We start from the raw sequence: 16434 nt of genomic DNA, 5'->3' as shown, positions 1-16434 counted from the left end.
TCTTTGTTTTAGGAGGGGCTCAGAGTAGAGCTGCTACTCCTCCACATTAAAAAGAGCCAGATATGGTGGTTTGAGAATCAGATGGATTCTTTCAGGATAAATCCTCAGTGAGTTGTTTTAGGCATGTCCACACAGGACACTCTGGAGAGATTATGTCTCTGCTCAGTACCCATCTGAAAGAGCTGGAGTAGATGGCTCGGGAGAAGGTCTGGGTGTCTGTGCTTAGACTGGACATGGATACGTGACAGAAGAAAAGATGGATGGATGTCCCTGAAAGTCTTCTCATTACTCATTATGTGGTTTCAATATGGCAAAGCAAATTATATTATTTGTAAAACACAGTAATCTTGTGGTGAATGGATGGACGGGCCTCACCTGTCCCCTCTGTTTGGACTCTGGAACAACTAAAACCTTACTGTGAACCCGTATGACTCATTAAACCGACTGGATAGAAACTAGTGGAAGGCTGGATCTGACCGTGACTTATGATGAAAAACAAGGAAAAAGCAAAAGCGAAATCTCCACATTTAAAAAGGTTGGAAGGACAAATTGATTTGAGTTACTGATTTAAAATAAAATTCAGTAAATAAAAAAAATACTTAAAATCTTGCTTTAACAAATAAAAAAAGTGTTTCTTTGTCCCCACAGTGGGGCTGAATAAACACATTGACTCATTGAATTTAAAACCAGGACACAGCTTTGGCTGCAGGCCTCTGTTTATTAATTATACTTCGGACTGGCATTGACTGATGAGGACTTCCCACAACCACTAGCAGTTCCAGTCAGGGATTTCATAATTTACGTTTGTCCAGATTATCGAAATACATAATAATAAACTGAGTAAAGATAATGTGAGTAATAATATACATATTAACCTTATACAATTTACATTATCATTTCTTTCACATTAAAGGTAGATTTACTTTTTCTGGCATAAAACATTTTCAGGGAATGACACATTTTAAATACACACAAGAAAAACAATATACATTTCCTTAAGTGCATTTACAAAATGTCTTATCTGTAGGATTCATATTATCTTTTCATATTTTTAAATCTTCTACCAGCTCTTTTGACACAATGTGTCTGTGGCACTGAGACAATTGGTTCAATATCCGAATATCTAGAGTTTAATTTTTTAGGAGGAAATGGGGTATTAGTTTGGGTTTTTCTTTAAATAACTGTGTACAAATGTGGCTTATTAATTTGTTTTAATTTCTAGGCCACAGTAGAGCTCTATGAGATATATATATATATATATATATTATACTGGAAAGGGACAGGCAGAGAAATGAAAAAGTACAGAATAAAGAAAGGAAGGAAGTTTTAAGTGACTGGGTGAGAGCGCCACTGAATAAGTGAGCCAGTGACAGAGAGAGAGGGAGAGAGAGCATTAGCTGCTGAGAGAGTGCGAAGGCGGACGAGTGAACAGCTACCGCTGAGAGGATTACACGATTCAGAGCTCTACACGGTCTAAACTGCAGACTAAACTTTTCCTGTATGATTTTCTGGGAACAGAACTAAATCCAGCCTCTTTTTGAACTCTTTTGTTTGGGGTCTGATGGTTCGGCTCTCAACCTCAAGCCCTCCCGGAGCGGTGTGTTTAAAAGCTCTGGTCAAAGCCAACTTGTCTTTATGAACACTGCCAGCACTGAGTCTGACTGGATATTTTGCCTCTGGCAGTACTCTTGTGGCACCAGGCCTTTTTAGAGCTGTTACGTCAACTCTTTGAAGCTACTTTACAGCTATTAGGCTTTTAGTTGAACGGCTACCATTACCAGGGGTTTTAAGGGGACTATCCTCTTTCTGTACCTGTGCCAACACCAGAATTGTGCTTGGAACTCCACTGATAGCACTTTCTTTCTGGTTTACCAGCTTGTATCAGTCATCGCTTCAGTGCTAGAACAGCGAGCTGAATTGTTCCTGGACTTTGTGTCTATACTAGAAAACAGTACCAAACTCTCTTTAGTGTCACTCTGGACCCTCTGCTGTTTTCAGTCTCTCTCTGGACATTAGACTTTCATACTCCCTTCCTCTCTGCGTTTTCTACCAGTCTGAAAATATTTATGGACGCTCTCTTGGTACTGGGAATAGTTCAGATTGTGTGCTTGGCTTTGGGGTGAGCAGTATGGTGGCGGGGCAGGGACCCTTCAGCCTGCTGGTACAGCGGTTTAACTCTGGATGCTCAGTGGCAAACAGCAGCATGGGAAAAGAGGTTAAGGTAAGATGAAACATTTACTCTTCTGTTCAGCCTGGTTGGATTCAGTTGTGTTAATTTTGTGAGATAAATTGGATTCTTTTGTTTGTGTGTGTTTTCATCAGTCAAATGTATTCATTTTTTCTTGATTTGGTAGCATTTAACATTTGTAATTTTCACAAATGAAAAAAATCTTGGCAATGAAGCTGGTGACAAAACTGAAGTTCCTCTATTGGCCACTTGAGGCTGACTTCAAACTGAGTCAATCCCCATAGACTGTCATATTAGAGTCCCAACGTTACAGCAGAAATAAACAAAGAAAATAAGCCCAGCATAAAAGACATTGTACGTCATTTCCACCTTCATGCACTACACAGGGGGTTAATTTTTTAAACTAGACCATTTATGTTTTTCTAATGGTATTAAGTTACCATAGCTCGCTGTTAGGCCTCATCTCTTCTAACCGAAGTCAATGAACTGGGCGCTTTAACCTTGTTTGAGCTGTTGCTTATTTGAGTGCATTGAATATCTGATGGTACAATAATGATAAAATAATAGGGCTTGATGTGGAGTTGATTGCATTAACACAGTGTTTTATTCATGTGTTACTTTGCAGTAGTTACCAGGTGTCTGTGTTTTTGAAACACCTTCACTTTCATACTAACCAGTCTAATTTATTACCAGACATGCTCACATATAGTGCCCCCCCCCCCAACCAATCGGTGACATCAGTTTTCTTATCAACACAGTATATGTTAAATATGATGTATTTATCACTTTGTTTATATTCACATATGTACTTATCTGTACAGTGATTAATTAGAAATATACAGAATCTGATCTGATCTAGTAACTTGTATTCTGGTTTTATATGATGTAATCTGATTGGGCCTACTTTACTCTATTACACGACTGATGTGAATCAATCAAATGTGATCTAATCTGATGTAATATGGTCTAATTCAACAAACTAATATCAAAACCAGCACTAGTTACATTTAATGTCATTTACTTTAAACTAAAAAGACTGAACAAGAAACGAGAAGTGAAACTATGATGAACACACCTCAAAAATGTTCTTTATAGTAATTTTCATTTCCTGAAAGTCTGGGGTCATGCCTAGGTATCACTAAAGACCTATAAAAATGCAGTTTGAATCCCTGAACTGCAACGTTTGTTCAGTTGTTTAATTTACAATGAACTTTATATCAAACGACTGAACAAACGTTGCAGTTCAATGACTCAAACTGCAGACCAGAGTCAACCTGCTGTGAACTTGCTGTAATTAAATAACCAGCCAGCTGCTGACGAGCTGTGTTGAATTGATTGCTGTCAGTTCGAATCAGCTGAAGCACCATCATCCACAGAAAACCCATTACAGTTTGTCCAATGGAAAGTTCTTGAGCATGAAGCAAATAAGCAGATAGTTTATGATCCAAACTGAACCTGAAATCTGTAACAAAACAAACAAACCAAAAAAAACCACACGAAACAGCTGCAATGCATCTAAGCTCATAACTTTCACCAGGAAATGACACTGACTTTATTTCCATGTGATTCATGAGTATTTTAGAGACTCATCACTGACTCATCATTTTTTGAGAAGTTGTTGAAAACTGTGGAAATTCTATTTCCAGATTTGGGGGGCGAACTTAAATCGAAAGGTGAAGGAAAAAAGAAAATTATCTCAGAGGTTGATTTATTTTTAGGCAGCTGGTTCCTGACTGTGAGAGCTGATGGTTCCTGTGTTCCAGTAGGTCAGCTGACAGTGAGCTGCCGGGCAGAGCTGCACACACACAGACACACAAACACGCTGATTTACTGTAAGTCTCCATTCAGTGCAGATAACCCAGAGGCAGTTTCACACTAAGAGATGTACCCTTTCCACTGCAGAAACTCCAGGTGCACACCAGGTGTCCCTATTGTTTACAAGATGCCGTCCTAATCAGGGCTTTGAGTCTGTCTGTTTACAGCCTCAGATCCATCACACTCACTACTACGACTACAAATAACCAAGTGAAAAAGTACCTAGTCTTTAACAAGCCTTTTTAAGCTTAAATGAATTTTTAATTAAACAATCAGCTACCACTTGCAACATATTAAATCTTATTTTCGAGATCCAGCTTGGGTCAAGCTGCTGCTTCTGATAAAAACTGAAAATGGAGCGGTTGCATCTCAATGCATGTGCCATAGAAAAATATTTTTGGGAGATTTAACATGTTGAAATACCTTAAATCTGATATTTTCCACACTTAAAACATTAAGCATAAAGTATGAATGCTGGGGTGACATCCCTATGTAGACACCTTTGCTTATTATTATTAACTGTGTGCATTGTTATTAAACGAGCTGTGATGCTGATTCTGCTTTACACTCAACCTTCAGTAGTTTGTTGTAACAAAATGCAGCCATAAAGATGTCTTTTTCCAGTTAATTTGCAGTAAATATAAACATTAAATAACCATTATGTTCATCAAAACTTAAAATTGAGCAAAAACATTTTGACCGTAAAGTTTATTCTGAACATATAAAACACTGTTTGCGATGAATGAGACTTAAAAACTCTCCAACAATTGAAGGACTCGACATGGTTGTTGTTTGTTTTGTGTCCCTGTATCACAGATATTGCATTGCTGATTTGGATTGGTGTTTTTTTGTCAGCATCTAGCCCTCTCCAGCAGTTTTCCAATGCATTTAAGTACCTGTAGGAGTACTTTTTCAGCCAAGAAAAAGAACAAATGCAGTTGAATTTTAAATAATTTCACTCCCCGTGGTGTTGATATTTGGAGGCATCATGACAAGAAAAGCAGCCCATCATATTTTATTTTAAATCATTCTAATTACATTTTTTACCACCTCGAAAGACGTTGAGTTGGGTTTTGAAGAGAAAGGGAAGAGATGGATAAAGGGGAAAAAGATAATGATAACATTTAAACACAAGGAGTCAAAAGAGGAAGGTAGAGGAGAAAAGGTCAGTGAATCATGGGAACTTCCCCAGAAATCTGAGCCAATAACCTAATAAAGGGATGGTTATGCGGTTTTTGGTAGTCCTGCATAGGGCTGTGCGATATGACCAAAATCTCATATCCTGATATCGTCCGATAACGATATAAATCACAAAAATTTAACATCTTCTGTAAATTCTGTGAATCTCCGGCGGCTCGATTTGCGTGAAGTGTTTCCAGCTGAGAGTCATGTACCTGGAGTTGAGTGTTTTAACCGATGCATGAAACTATATATTTTTAGACATAATTTGTAACTTAACGTTTGAATCTAAGGTTTATTTTTTAGCACCTGACGGCTCTTTTTTGCTTCTTATCCGTAAATATTTTGCATACTCTTTCACATGATGCGGTTTATTTTGAAAAGTCTCAACAGGATCTTGAGCTTTATTGTGAAAGGTTTACGTTGTTGTTGCTAAAGACAACGCATAAAAACAGGCGCTTGTCCGTCTATAGTGTGGTTATATTAAATATAAGAGAAAGAGAGAACTTTAAGAAATTAATATAGCCACTACAGTGACCATCAAAACGATGAAAAAATATTGCCGTAAACGTTTATTTTGCGACACCACGAAACAAACAATAGCGTAAAATGAAACAGACGTTTTTATATCGTCATCCGATATATCGTTATATCAACAGCCCTAGTCCTGCAGCGCTTTTAACTTTGCTCACATATGAAAATACATACATGTTTGTTCATTTATCATTATGAAATGATAATTTTACTCTTTTTATCTTCATTATGTCACTGCATATAACGAGATAGCAAAAACGGCTGTTTATCAACACCAAATAATTGAATAATAAATATATATTCTTCGTCTTTGCAAGCTGTATATTCATTGATTCAGACAAAGTAATCAATGACAGGCACTATTAGTGTCATTCTTTGATGAAAATTTATTTAAAGATATGTTTGAAAACTTATTCCATTGACTCCAAAGTGTCACTGCACTAAAAATTGTTTTTATTTTTTTTTATTTACAAACAACAATCTACATGTAATCTCAATAATATAGAACTAACATGGATGTCCACATTCGCTTTGAGATCAGCTGCTACACGTAATACATGAATTTGTAGGGATTTCAGTGTTATAAAAATAATTGGCTAAAGCAAAATCCATGTTAAATTTAAGCTTTACATGAAACCACAACAGCCTCTTGTCTCCATGATCATCCAGTCTCACACAGTGACCATAACAACCGTCCTGTTTAGTGTGTGCGTGACATAAGTTAGTGAAACATGACTGCGTGTGTGATAAAGTCTGGTACTGAGGGAAAGACTTTTGAGTCATGCTATTGTATAATATGTCAACAAACCAGAGTCGGCTTTCCCACAATCAACTAGAACATTTGCACACACAGAAACCTCTGACTGGCTGATATAAAACAAGAAAAATGTCTGCTGGTATTGATGTTTGGTTGATTAATTGGTGTCCTTGTTAACCCTTTGGGTCGTTTGTATCCCAGGTGTGTTGATTTTGTGAGATAATGTAACCATGTGGCTCTGTTCACCCCTTCCAGGAGCCCAGCACCAAGCGCAGTAAGCCTGTATCCCGGGTAGCATCTCTGGCCAGCCTGCTGCCCCCCGTCAAGACAACGCCGCTGAAGAGGATTGGCCAGACACTGCAGGTAAACCAACAATCACATGTCTTCAGTTTTTTTAGTAGTAGGTTATTTAAGATGGGAAATGAGAGTGGCTCTTATCCTGCTTCCCATTTTAAGTATTAGGTTTGATGAAATTAGATCAGAGATCTCGTGCAGGGGCAGCTATGAATCCTACAGTTTAGAGTAGAAAATAGCAGTGAAGTGAGTGTGGAAGTGCCTTAAAACGACATTCTTTCTAATGGCAAAAAGACGACTGGTTACACAGAAATCTCTGAAGATATCGCCGCCTTATGAATGTGCAGCCAGATCCTGTCCGATTTCAAAACACAAAAATGGCAACACCCAAAACACTCAGCTTGACTTCAATAGCAGGTGACATTACAGTATACTGGCACCTATGCTGAGGGAGTGGAGGGAGGTCATAATTCAAAAAACAGTTTTATAGTCAAGTTATATTATTTAATAATATCATTTATGGGGAAAATTGATGATTGATGAGTTTTTACTTCCAGAATCAGGGATGGCAACAAAAGTTTTAGGCTACAGAATAGTACAATTTAACAAACAGAAATAAGTTCTAATATATATTTAAACCATCTTCTGTTTCTGCAGCGTACCATCAGTCTTCGTAATGAGGCAGAGAGAGCTGCTCCTCCTTCCTCCTCGACAAAGACACGTGTTATCTCAGCGACACTCTCAAACCCTTCGTCCTCCATGACTGCCCCGAGGGTTTCAACCGCAGCTGCTCCGGCCTCCAAGCGTCGGGACAGCAAGCTGTGGAGCGAGACATTTGACGTCCGACTGGGAGCGGCACAACCTCTGAGCCCCAAAGAGATAAAACGACAAGAGGTGAAAATCAGTGAATTTTTAGCAGTTTATTTCTTATTTCAATTCATTATTCTAATTTAAATACTAGAATATAGTCTCAAGAATGATCAGTAGAATAGAATAGCTCCTTTTTGTCACTGTACATGTACAACGAAATTTGAAACACTGCCAAACAACAATGATGAATTAACTTTTTGGCCTGAATCATAGACTGTATGTATAAAAAAAAATGGAAGTAGCCAATGTTGCCACCCATTTGTTTTTGGACTCCACATTTAATCACCCCCTGACACAGAGAGCTGCTAATTAGTGATAAAAGTAGAAAAAGAAAAAAAGAGAACGTCCCCCATCAAAATGAAGCACAGCGTCGTGGACCAGCTGTACAGGCACCAACACCAGAAATGAGTCCAGTCCAGTTAAAGGGCCTCATACCTAACTTCACCATAGAGCCGTTATAAAGGGGGAAATATCCATAGATTCTAAAGCTGTTTATATACCACACTGTAAACATGTTTGTTTCTGCTGTAAAGTTGGGCATTTTAACATGGGAGTCAATGGGGCTGACTCACTTTGTAAGTCAGCCTCAAGTGGCCACTCCAGATACTGCATGTTCATTTTTCAGCCACTGAACCAAACTAACACTAACGTCAATCTGTAGCATTGAGTTCTCAAAGTAATTGTTCTTCCTTTGCAGGCTATATTTGAGCTGGCTCAGGGCGAGCAGGATTTGGTGGAGGATCTGAAGTTGGCCAAGAAGGTGAAGTAACTTGTTTATTTATATTTCAATGAAGAACTTGCCTTCAGTGTCAGTATAGTCACCTGTGTTTCTTTATGCGTGTGCTGTAGGCCTACCACGACCCAATGCTCAAGCTATCCATCATGACCGAGCAAGAACTGAACCAGATCTTTGGTACTCTGGAATCACTTATACCTCTGCATGAAGGTAGGAAAATATTTTAATTACCACCATTTACAGCATCTTTTCACAGGAATCTTTAGTCATTTGCATGATCTTTATGTAGACATACAGATGAATGACATATGTAACAACCTTAATGCTCTTTGTATAAAAACAATCTGTAATGGATGTTTGATAATTCATTGCTTTCTTAACTAAAATTAAACCGAGCCTCATTAGCATTCAGGTGGAGGAGTCATGGCAGTTAAAGTAAAACAATTAGTTCTTTTTTTTTTTTCTTTTTTTTTCTTTTTTTTTGGTCGATATTTTTATACATTTTTATATACACTTACATATTATCATGTTAGGCTGTGTGCAGGCAGGCAGTAAAAAGGACCCAAAATGCAGGACTCTCAAAGACGGGACTGGAACTCAAAACGCAGCTTTATTGCTAGAAAAAACTCTTAATAAATTAAAGTCACCAAAACTCTGAACGGCGAAACTAAGGACTGACATGTATCAGGCGCTTGAGACAAAACAAACAGCTTACAGGGCTTAAATACACAGTGGAGTAATCAGGAAATGGAAAACAGGAGAAAGGCACAGCTGGGAGAAATTAAGGCTAACGAGACAGGGGGAAGTAAAAGTGAATACACTGACATAGGATGGGGACTATCAAAATAAAATAGGAAAAAAGAAATAATTTACAAAGACGCGGACTTGAGACAGACTGAAAGAATATAACCCTTAATACAAACCAAAACATAACTCAAAGAGCTGTGTCAAAATGACCCAGAACCATGACACATATTTGCACTTCTATTGTATAAAATATTAGAGTTTAGGTGTAAATTTCATTTTGTGGAGTTTTCCTTTCTCTGTATTACTTGATGCCCTTAAAGCATCCATTATTCTCACTCTGACGTCTCTTTTTATAAATTTTAACTTTTCTGTCTTACCTCAGATTTGCTGAGTCGCCTCCGAGATGCCAGAAAACCTGACGGGTCCACAGATCATGTAGGACATATTTTAACTGACTGGGTGAGCGTTTTTCTAATCAACAGACAGCAGAATCCAGATATTAGCTCTTCACCAAGTATTTATCAGAGTGTTTGTCTTTGTATCGCTCTAGCTGCCCTGCCTCTCTGCCTACACGCCGTACTGCAGTAACCAGGTCAAAGCCAAGGCTTTGTTGGACCAGAAGAAGCAAGATCGGCGAGTCCAGGACTTCTTGCAGCGTTGTCTCCAGTCACCTTTTAGCAGGAAGCTGGACCTATGGAACTTCCTGGACATCCCCCGCAGCCGGCTGGTGAAATACCCACTGCTGCTCAGAGAGATCCTCAAGCACACAGCCAACGACCACCCAGATCGACAGCACCTGGACGAAGCGGTGAGGAAAACTAAGATTGCAATACTTCATCAGTTTGGGTCACCAGATAAAGCCTTTAAAAAGACTAATACTCATGACTGTTACATAAACTTGCTTAGTGCAGACATGTCTCAAGACGCACCTTCATCCCAAAGACAGTCGAGGGACAGTAAGGCAATAGACAAAGATGCAGACAGAGAAAATCCTGGCTGCCTCTTCAGTGTGGGCAGAAGATTGAGAGCTGTAGAAGTCCATGACTGTCCAACCATCCATCAACTCAGCTGACCACAAATGTCAGATGAGATAACAGTGTGTTTGTGTGTCTGTCCCACAGATGCTGATGGTTCAAAGCGTGGTAGCGGACATCAACAGGCAGACAGGAGAGTCGGAGTGTCAATATTACAAGGATCGTCTGGTGTACACAGAGGACGGACAAAGGGACGAACTCATCGACCGCTCAAAGACCCTCAGTTGCCATGGAGAGCTGAAGAACAACAGAGGACTCGTCAGTACAATTCTACAACTTTATCGTCCTCCCTTCCCCATTTATCCATTCTTTAATATATCCAAAGGTCAAAATGGACCTCAAAGTTTTAGATATTTAAATCGTTGTATGTAAAAGTAATCCTTATGAATGGGAAGCTCAGGCTTCAGGCTGCTCTGCTGTTTAATTGCACCTGATGAGGTGTTGCTGAAGAAATGCCTGAAGCCTATTGTAGTCCCACTGCAAGGTATACAGCAGGGGGTTCAGAGGGGCGTAACATAGTTTCACATGGGTTTTTTAGTCTTGGGTATTTATGATGTCATAGAGAGGATTGTTGCCATGGCTAAAATATTTACAACAACACTGATTAAATCCAATCAATAAAACATGTTTATTTTCAACTCACTCTTGAAATCAGTGATATGCATTATATGAATTTTCATGACATACGTGAGCTTTTTAAAGGTGATTCCTTAATTTGGTTGATTTTAATGCTACACAGAAATGCTTCTAATACTTTCATAACATTACCATTTTATGACCAAAATCACTCATAAATATCATCCATATATTTTATTGGTATCTCTAGAGGAAGAAATTAAAACCTGTACTCTGTCTGATTCTCTCTTTCTAGAAGCTCCACGTGTTCCTTTTCCAGGACGTCCTGGTCATCACCAGATCCATGTCGTCAAACGACCAGCCAGTCGGCTATCAGCTCTGCCGCCAGCCAATCCCCATTCGTCAGCTGGACCTGGAAGACCTATCAGATGGCGAGATAAGAGTGGGCGGATCCATCAGAGGGGCCTTCAGCAACAATGAACGAAGTCAGTACTGGACACAGCTATTTAAATCAGTGTCAGGTGTGCTGCATGCTGAGGATGTCTTTGTGACCAAAGTTAAGGTTACAAAAGTGTTTTTGTAGTTCTGCGTGGTAGAAACTAAATGTGTCATATTCTGCACTCACCACATGAACTAGTATGCTGATTGTAAGCTAGTATTTAATGTTGGACCTCAATGATCTTGTCCTGAACGCAGTGGACGTCCGTGTAGCCAAAAGATTGAATGTCTAGTGTCTGTGACTGAAACCAGAGGAACCTGTTGTAGCACAAAATTTACATGAGTGATTCCAGGATTTTTTTAAACTGCCCATTCTGGGAAGGTAGCTACACTTTATGGGTGTCCCTGAATGTGCCACATGAAAACAATCGTGAAGTTACAATTTTGATAAGAGGTGTGTCATTTGTCAAATGACTCCAGAGACAGAAAAATGCATTAAATTATATTAAAACATGCTGGTAGAGCTGTCCATGTGATAATCAGTGGGTGTATGAAATCAGAGGGATTAAAGTTTGTATTATGTTGGATTTTATGACCTGCGTTATCATTTCGCCTGCCTTTAAAGGGCTGTTTTAAGGGTTAAATCCATTTTTTAGGTTTAAAGTTATTGTTAGGGTTCTGAACTTAGTAGTGACAATAAAAATGATAGATGTATTGATGTACCATCAAACCATAATGTTCAGGTTGTGATCTAGTGAAATGGTATATCAAGGAAAACTAAGAGACTTTGTGCTGTGCTATAAAACTTGTGCACAGCTCACTTTTGCTTTAGTAAATATACACCTTTATTGGTCATTTGTTTGTTTTTGTTTTTATTTCTGATAATAATTTGGCAACAATGTTTACATATCAGTTTATTCTGTTTATTATAGGATTTTTATCAAATTCCAGCTTATGTTCACCACCTCTGTCTCCTGTTTCTTCTTCCTCATTTTCTCCTCCACACAGCAAAGAACTTCTTCCGGGTTTCATACCGTACTGGAGGCCAACTGCAGAGCCACTGCTTTCAGGCTAGTGACGCCTTCAACAAACAACAGTGGATCAACTGCATTAGACAAGCCAAAGAAGCTGCAGCACTGACTGGAGACCAGCTGCCACAGACGGGACATTGTCCAGAGACGGGGGTCAATGAACAACCAGGGCCACCTGTTGAAACAGTGGGGCTGTGGGGTGTGAAAGGACAGGGCTTGGAGGGAGAGGCAGGTCTGCATGGACAGCAAGAGCTTGGACTGAGGGATGGAGATGGGCTGGGTTTAACTCAAGAGACAATGACGGGGAAGGAGATGGAGGCAGATTTGGGTTTGCATGGTAAGTCAGAGATGGACGGAGCACTACAGCTTGTGATCAGTGAAGCAAAGACAGGTGTGGAGATGGAGGGAAATCGGGGTGTTGGTGTGGAGATGGGAGCTGAACCAGGAGCCACTGTAGACTTTAAGGTGGATGAAGCGGGACAGACTCTCACCAGATGTGAAGATGCAGTTTCCATTTCCCTCCTCTCCTCTTCAATTCCCAAACAAGTGGAGGATGAAGTGATGGAGGAGTGGAGCAGTGCTGCAGAAGAAAGAGAGGATGGTATGGACACTGGCGAGATGGACTCACTGCAGTGCCACAGGTGCTGATAGGACAGCATGAATCAGGACTGGAACTAAACTCAACCAACTTTGGTATTTAGTAATGATGTAACTAACAAAAAGCCAAATGAAACGTATATGAACAAACTTCTTGGGAGAAGTCACGAGACCAACCGGTGCTCACTGCTCACAGACATACTGCTCAGAATTAAGCTGAAGGTGGTAAATGCTTATACTGTGATATGTATGTAAGATGTTAAGTCCAGGAGATATGGTGAAGTAACAAAAATGTGCTCCAGGTGAAATAAAGACTCAGAAAAGGCCAAATTCAAACAACATTAGATCAAAAACATTAAATAAAGAAGACAACTGACCACTGTATCTGATGAGAACAGAGATAAGATGACAGCAAACATTACACATTTAGAAATAAGTATATCTCAAGGAGATGAGTCAGGAGGATACACACTTATTCTCCACATCGGAGTAAACAGTCACTCCCTAGCAATGTAAAAACATTGTTAGGCAGGCAGTGAGACACTCCTCTCCCTTAGGTTAAATACTCCCAGGACAGTCTCACTGCTGCACCCACTCTGGTTGACCAACGGATGCAAAAATAAAAGTCCCTATAAAAACCTTGGTGAATTTAGAGTTTTGACTGTTTAAGGAGAATTGAAAAAGTGAAATAGAGGAAATGATGTTAGCAGTTGCTAAATGGTGTGTGCAAAGGTTGGTCATAAGACTGAGGATTGGAAGTAATCGTCTCCCGTGCTGCTATCTGCTGTGTTCTAACTGCAGTTAGCCATGGATGTTGTTAAGAGGACTGGATACCACACCCTGTGGAAGTTGCTCACCAGGCACACACTGCTGAAAGACTGCTCAAAGGCCCTCCCTCACAGGTTTCCTTTCCAGCTCCCCCCTGGCTCCATCATAGCTAACATTAACTCACATTTTGTACTGGACCCGCCTTTGAAGAAATAAATCCTGTTCCAACCACCCCTTACCAGCAGCAGAGCTCAACAGTCTTTATAGTGGTGACCAGGCTGAGAACACTACTTTCACCGAATGATAACAAAACGTATGTCTCCATTTACTGTAGAAATCATCAGTTATTTGGTTACTCTTATGTTTGGGGTTATGAACACAGAAGTATGGGGGTTGCTCCTGGACAGGCTTCTCCTGGACAGGCTTCTCCTGGATAGGCTACTGCTCACCTCACTGGTCCTGTGAGGTGAGCAGTAGTGGAAAACAGAAAACTGGGAAATGTGAAAACACATTTTTGCTCATTGGTATATTTTACATACCAATTCTGTTGTATAGATTGGTGGAGACACAGACTGTATGTAAAACGTGGACTCTTCTGGTTGGAAAAATAAGTCTGCAGAAAGCCATAATTTCAGTCTCCAAAACTAAAGAAGAGATGTGTTGGATGGTTTGTACCAAACAGGAAATTACAGTATTCTTAGATAATTCCTTTAAAAGCAAAGCAACAAATCCCCTACTTTGAGCCCAAAAGCCCCCCCCCCCCCCCCCCCCCGTTCAGTTGTTATGGAGGGAAAGAAACTATTCAATGAAGCCAAAACATTAATTGTACCAGGCTGTAAATATGTGGTTGTTGGGCATCTTTGCATGGGGAGACTATGGGGATTGATTTCCTTTTGGAGCTAGCCCCAAGCGGCCATGAGAGGAACTGCAGTTATTGGCATTTGTACATTGGCTTCATTTTTCAGCTCTGGCGGACGTCACTTGGTTTTCATCTCCTGTTTTAGTTTTCTTGTCAGATGTGGGATCGCTTCCTCCTCTGCTGCTATGTTTCAAAAACTTTTTAAAGCATGTCTGAAAACACTGGAGAGAACTCAGCTGTACATTCCCTTTTAATAGCAGACTTTATTTATCTTCTGTGTTCTGTAGATTTACAGTTTTTATCATGTATCCCAACAATATTTTGTTAAACTGAAGTAGCCTGCAGCAGCTGAAGCTGCTGCTAAGTGAAATGCTCTGTGTTCAACTCTGCATTAAAGAAGGAGCCTGTTGTACATGTACTGTATGTATATAAAGAATGTACATGAAGTATTTGTGTAATATGAATAAAGGGGGGGAAAAAACAAGCGCTACTGTTTGTTATATTCGTGCTTACATATTACACACAGAATGATTCCTGTCATCAATGTTAGCAAGGCTGAAGATGCTAATAATGACATTTACACTTAATTAAGGCTGCCATTTTTTTTTAATGAATTACACTACTGTGTAAAAGCTTTGAACCACCCCTTCATTTTTCTATATATCTTGCTAGGGAAACGGGAAATAGGTGCAGCACTTTATTCAAACATGTAGAAGAGTACATGGAAATAGTGTTTATAGGGCAAAAAAAAAAACAAAACCCTGGAAAGTCAGTATTTGGTATGAACACCTTTTCTTAGGCAAGTTTTCTAATAATTTCTTTATGCAGTCTTTGGGAATAGTTTTCCATTCCTATTGAATGAAATTCAAAGCTCTTCTTTGGATGTTGGCTGCTTTTTGCTCCATTCTCATATTTTTGTAGATTAAACCAAAAGAAATGGGACCAAATGGTGTATTTCTGCTTACTTGTTATATGTAGACAACACTGCTACATCCATTGAGTTAGATGCATTTTTAGTGCTTGAATGTTTCATAGGTCAATGCGAAGTGGTTAAATAAACAGAGAAAAACATTCTTCTGAAAATGTTCAGGTACAAGGACTGGACTGAAAATTAGTGAAATAGCAGCAATTTTCCAAAAAGACTAATTTTTCACTTATTGGGAGCACAATGTAAAGAAATGAGAGGTGGCTCAAAACTTTTGCAAAGTCCTTATAAGAGGAGATTTGGACATCTCTGCTCAGAGAACACTAACTATTGTGCAAAAACGAACAAGGTGATTATAAGTTGAAGTATTATTGTCTGGAACAAAGCATTAATAAATTGTTTTAATAGAAAGCCTTTCATTGGATGAATGGTTACTGTTAGTTTAAAAAAAATTCCTATCGCCTTGCACACACAGAAATGCAATCACTCAAATGCACAAAAGCTACAGTTACAACAAGCTATTCTGATTGCCTTCAAATCTTCCAAACCAGGGCTAAGTCAAACAACAACAAAAAAAAGACAGATCACGACGGATGTCATTTTCATGGCATTGTTGTGCACCAACAGGAACCACTGCACACGCTGGTGCATTTCATCTTAATACCTAACGGCAGTCAAAATACAAGTGACCTCCACCTGTAAAACCATTCCTGTTTTGGGGGTTGTCTCATTGTTGCACTTCTATTGGTGTCTGTGAAGGTTCTCAGTCATCCAGGTCATCGTAGTCAAAGGAGCTTGCAAAGAAAAGTGTCTGGACTTCTTTAAGTTGCTTGAAGACATTTCACCTCTCATCCGAGAAGCTTCTTCAGTTCTAAGGTCAAATGGTGGAGAGTCCCAGATATAAACCTAGTGGGAGTGACCCCCCACAGAGGGACAAAAGGACCCCCTGATGATCCTCTAATCGCCTGAGCCAAGGTGGGAAACTGGGCGTGGGTCCCAATCAGCCAGAGTTTCGGGTGTGTTCATTGTGAAACCTGGCTTCTATTGGTGTTAAACTTCTATTGGTGTTAATGAAATTACCAATAG

At 39.5% G+C, this 16434-nt stretch overlaps 1 protein-coding gene and 1 long non-coding RNA gene across 7 annotated transcripts in view; one reads left to right on the top strand and one right to left on the bottom strand.

Annotated features, from left to right (window-relative positions):
- Positions 1-15728, top strand: part of arhgef3 (Rho guanine nucleotide exchange factor (GEF) 3) — a 33366-nt gene extending 17638 nt beyond the window's left edge. For 4 of the 5 annotated variants that reach the window (XM_086292949.1, XM_086292948.1, XM_086292947.1 and 1 more), the window contains 9 exons: positions 6729-6836; positions 7425-7661; positions 8335-8397; positions 8487-8583; positions 9503-9579; positions 9671-9928; positions 10242-10412; positions 11026-11215; positions 12177-15728. In XM_086292949.1, the coding sequence (XP_086149075.1) occupies positions 6729-6836; positions 7425-7661; positions 8335-8397; positions 8487-8583; positions 9503-9579; positions 9671-9928; positions 10242-10412; positions 11026-11215; positions 12177-12847 (1872 nt within the window). In that variant the 3' untranslated portion in view covers positions 12848-15728. Of the gene's footprint in view, positions 1-1417; positions 2222-6728; positions 6837-7424; positions 7662-8334; positions 8398-8486; positions 8584-9502; positions 9580-9670; positions 9929-10241; positions 10413-11025; positions 11216-12176 lie in introns of those variants that run through there. The other variant, XM_086292951.1, reaches the window with a different exon arrangement.
- Positions 6098-9220, bottom strand: LOC147330959 (uncharacterized). Of its 2 annotated transcripts, none has more exons than XR_015129131.1 (4): positions 8892-9220; positions 8460-8573; positions 7430-7631; positions 6098-6830 (listed from the first exon to the last, which is right to left on the bottom strand). It is a non-coding gene; the product is annotated as an uncharacterized LOC147330959 (long non-coding RNA). The 2 variants fall into 2 exon arrangements; XR_015129130.1 differs by having other exon boundaries at positions 8439-8573; positions 8892-9219.
- Positions 15729-16434: the final 706 nt, after the last annotated feature.

This window comes from Aulonocara sp. 'chitande type north' Nkhata Bay, linkage group LG5 (genome assembly GCF_057382095.1).
Source record: "Aulonocara sp. 'chitande type north' Nkhata Bay isolate Kocher_YH1m ecotype deep benthic linkage group LG5, A_spYH_male_GT1.1, whole genome shotgun sequence".
In the NCBI taxonomy this organism is placed as follows: domain Eukaryota; kingdom Metazoa; phylum Chordata; class Actinopteri; order Cichliformes; family Cichlidae; genus Aulonocara; species Aulonocara sp. 'chitande type north' Nkhata Bay.
The sequence above is the reverse complement of the archived record's forward strand: the minus strand, read 5'-3'. Positions and strand labels throughout refer to the sequence as shown.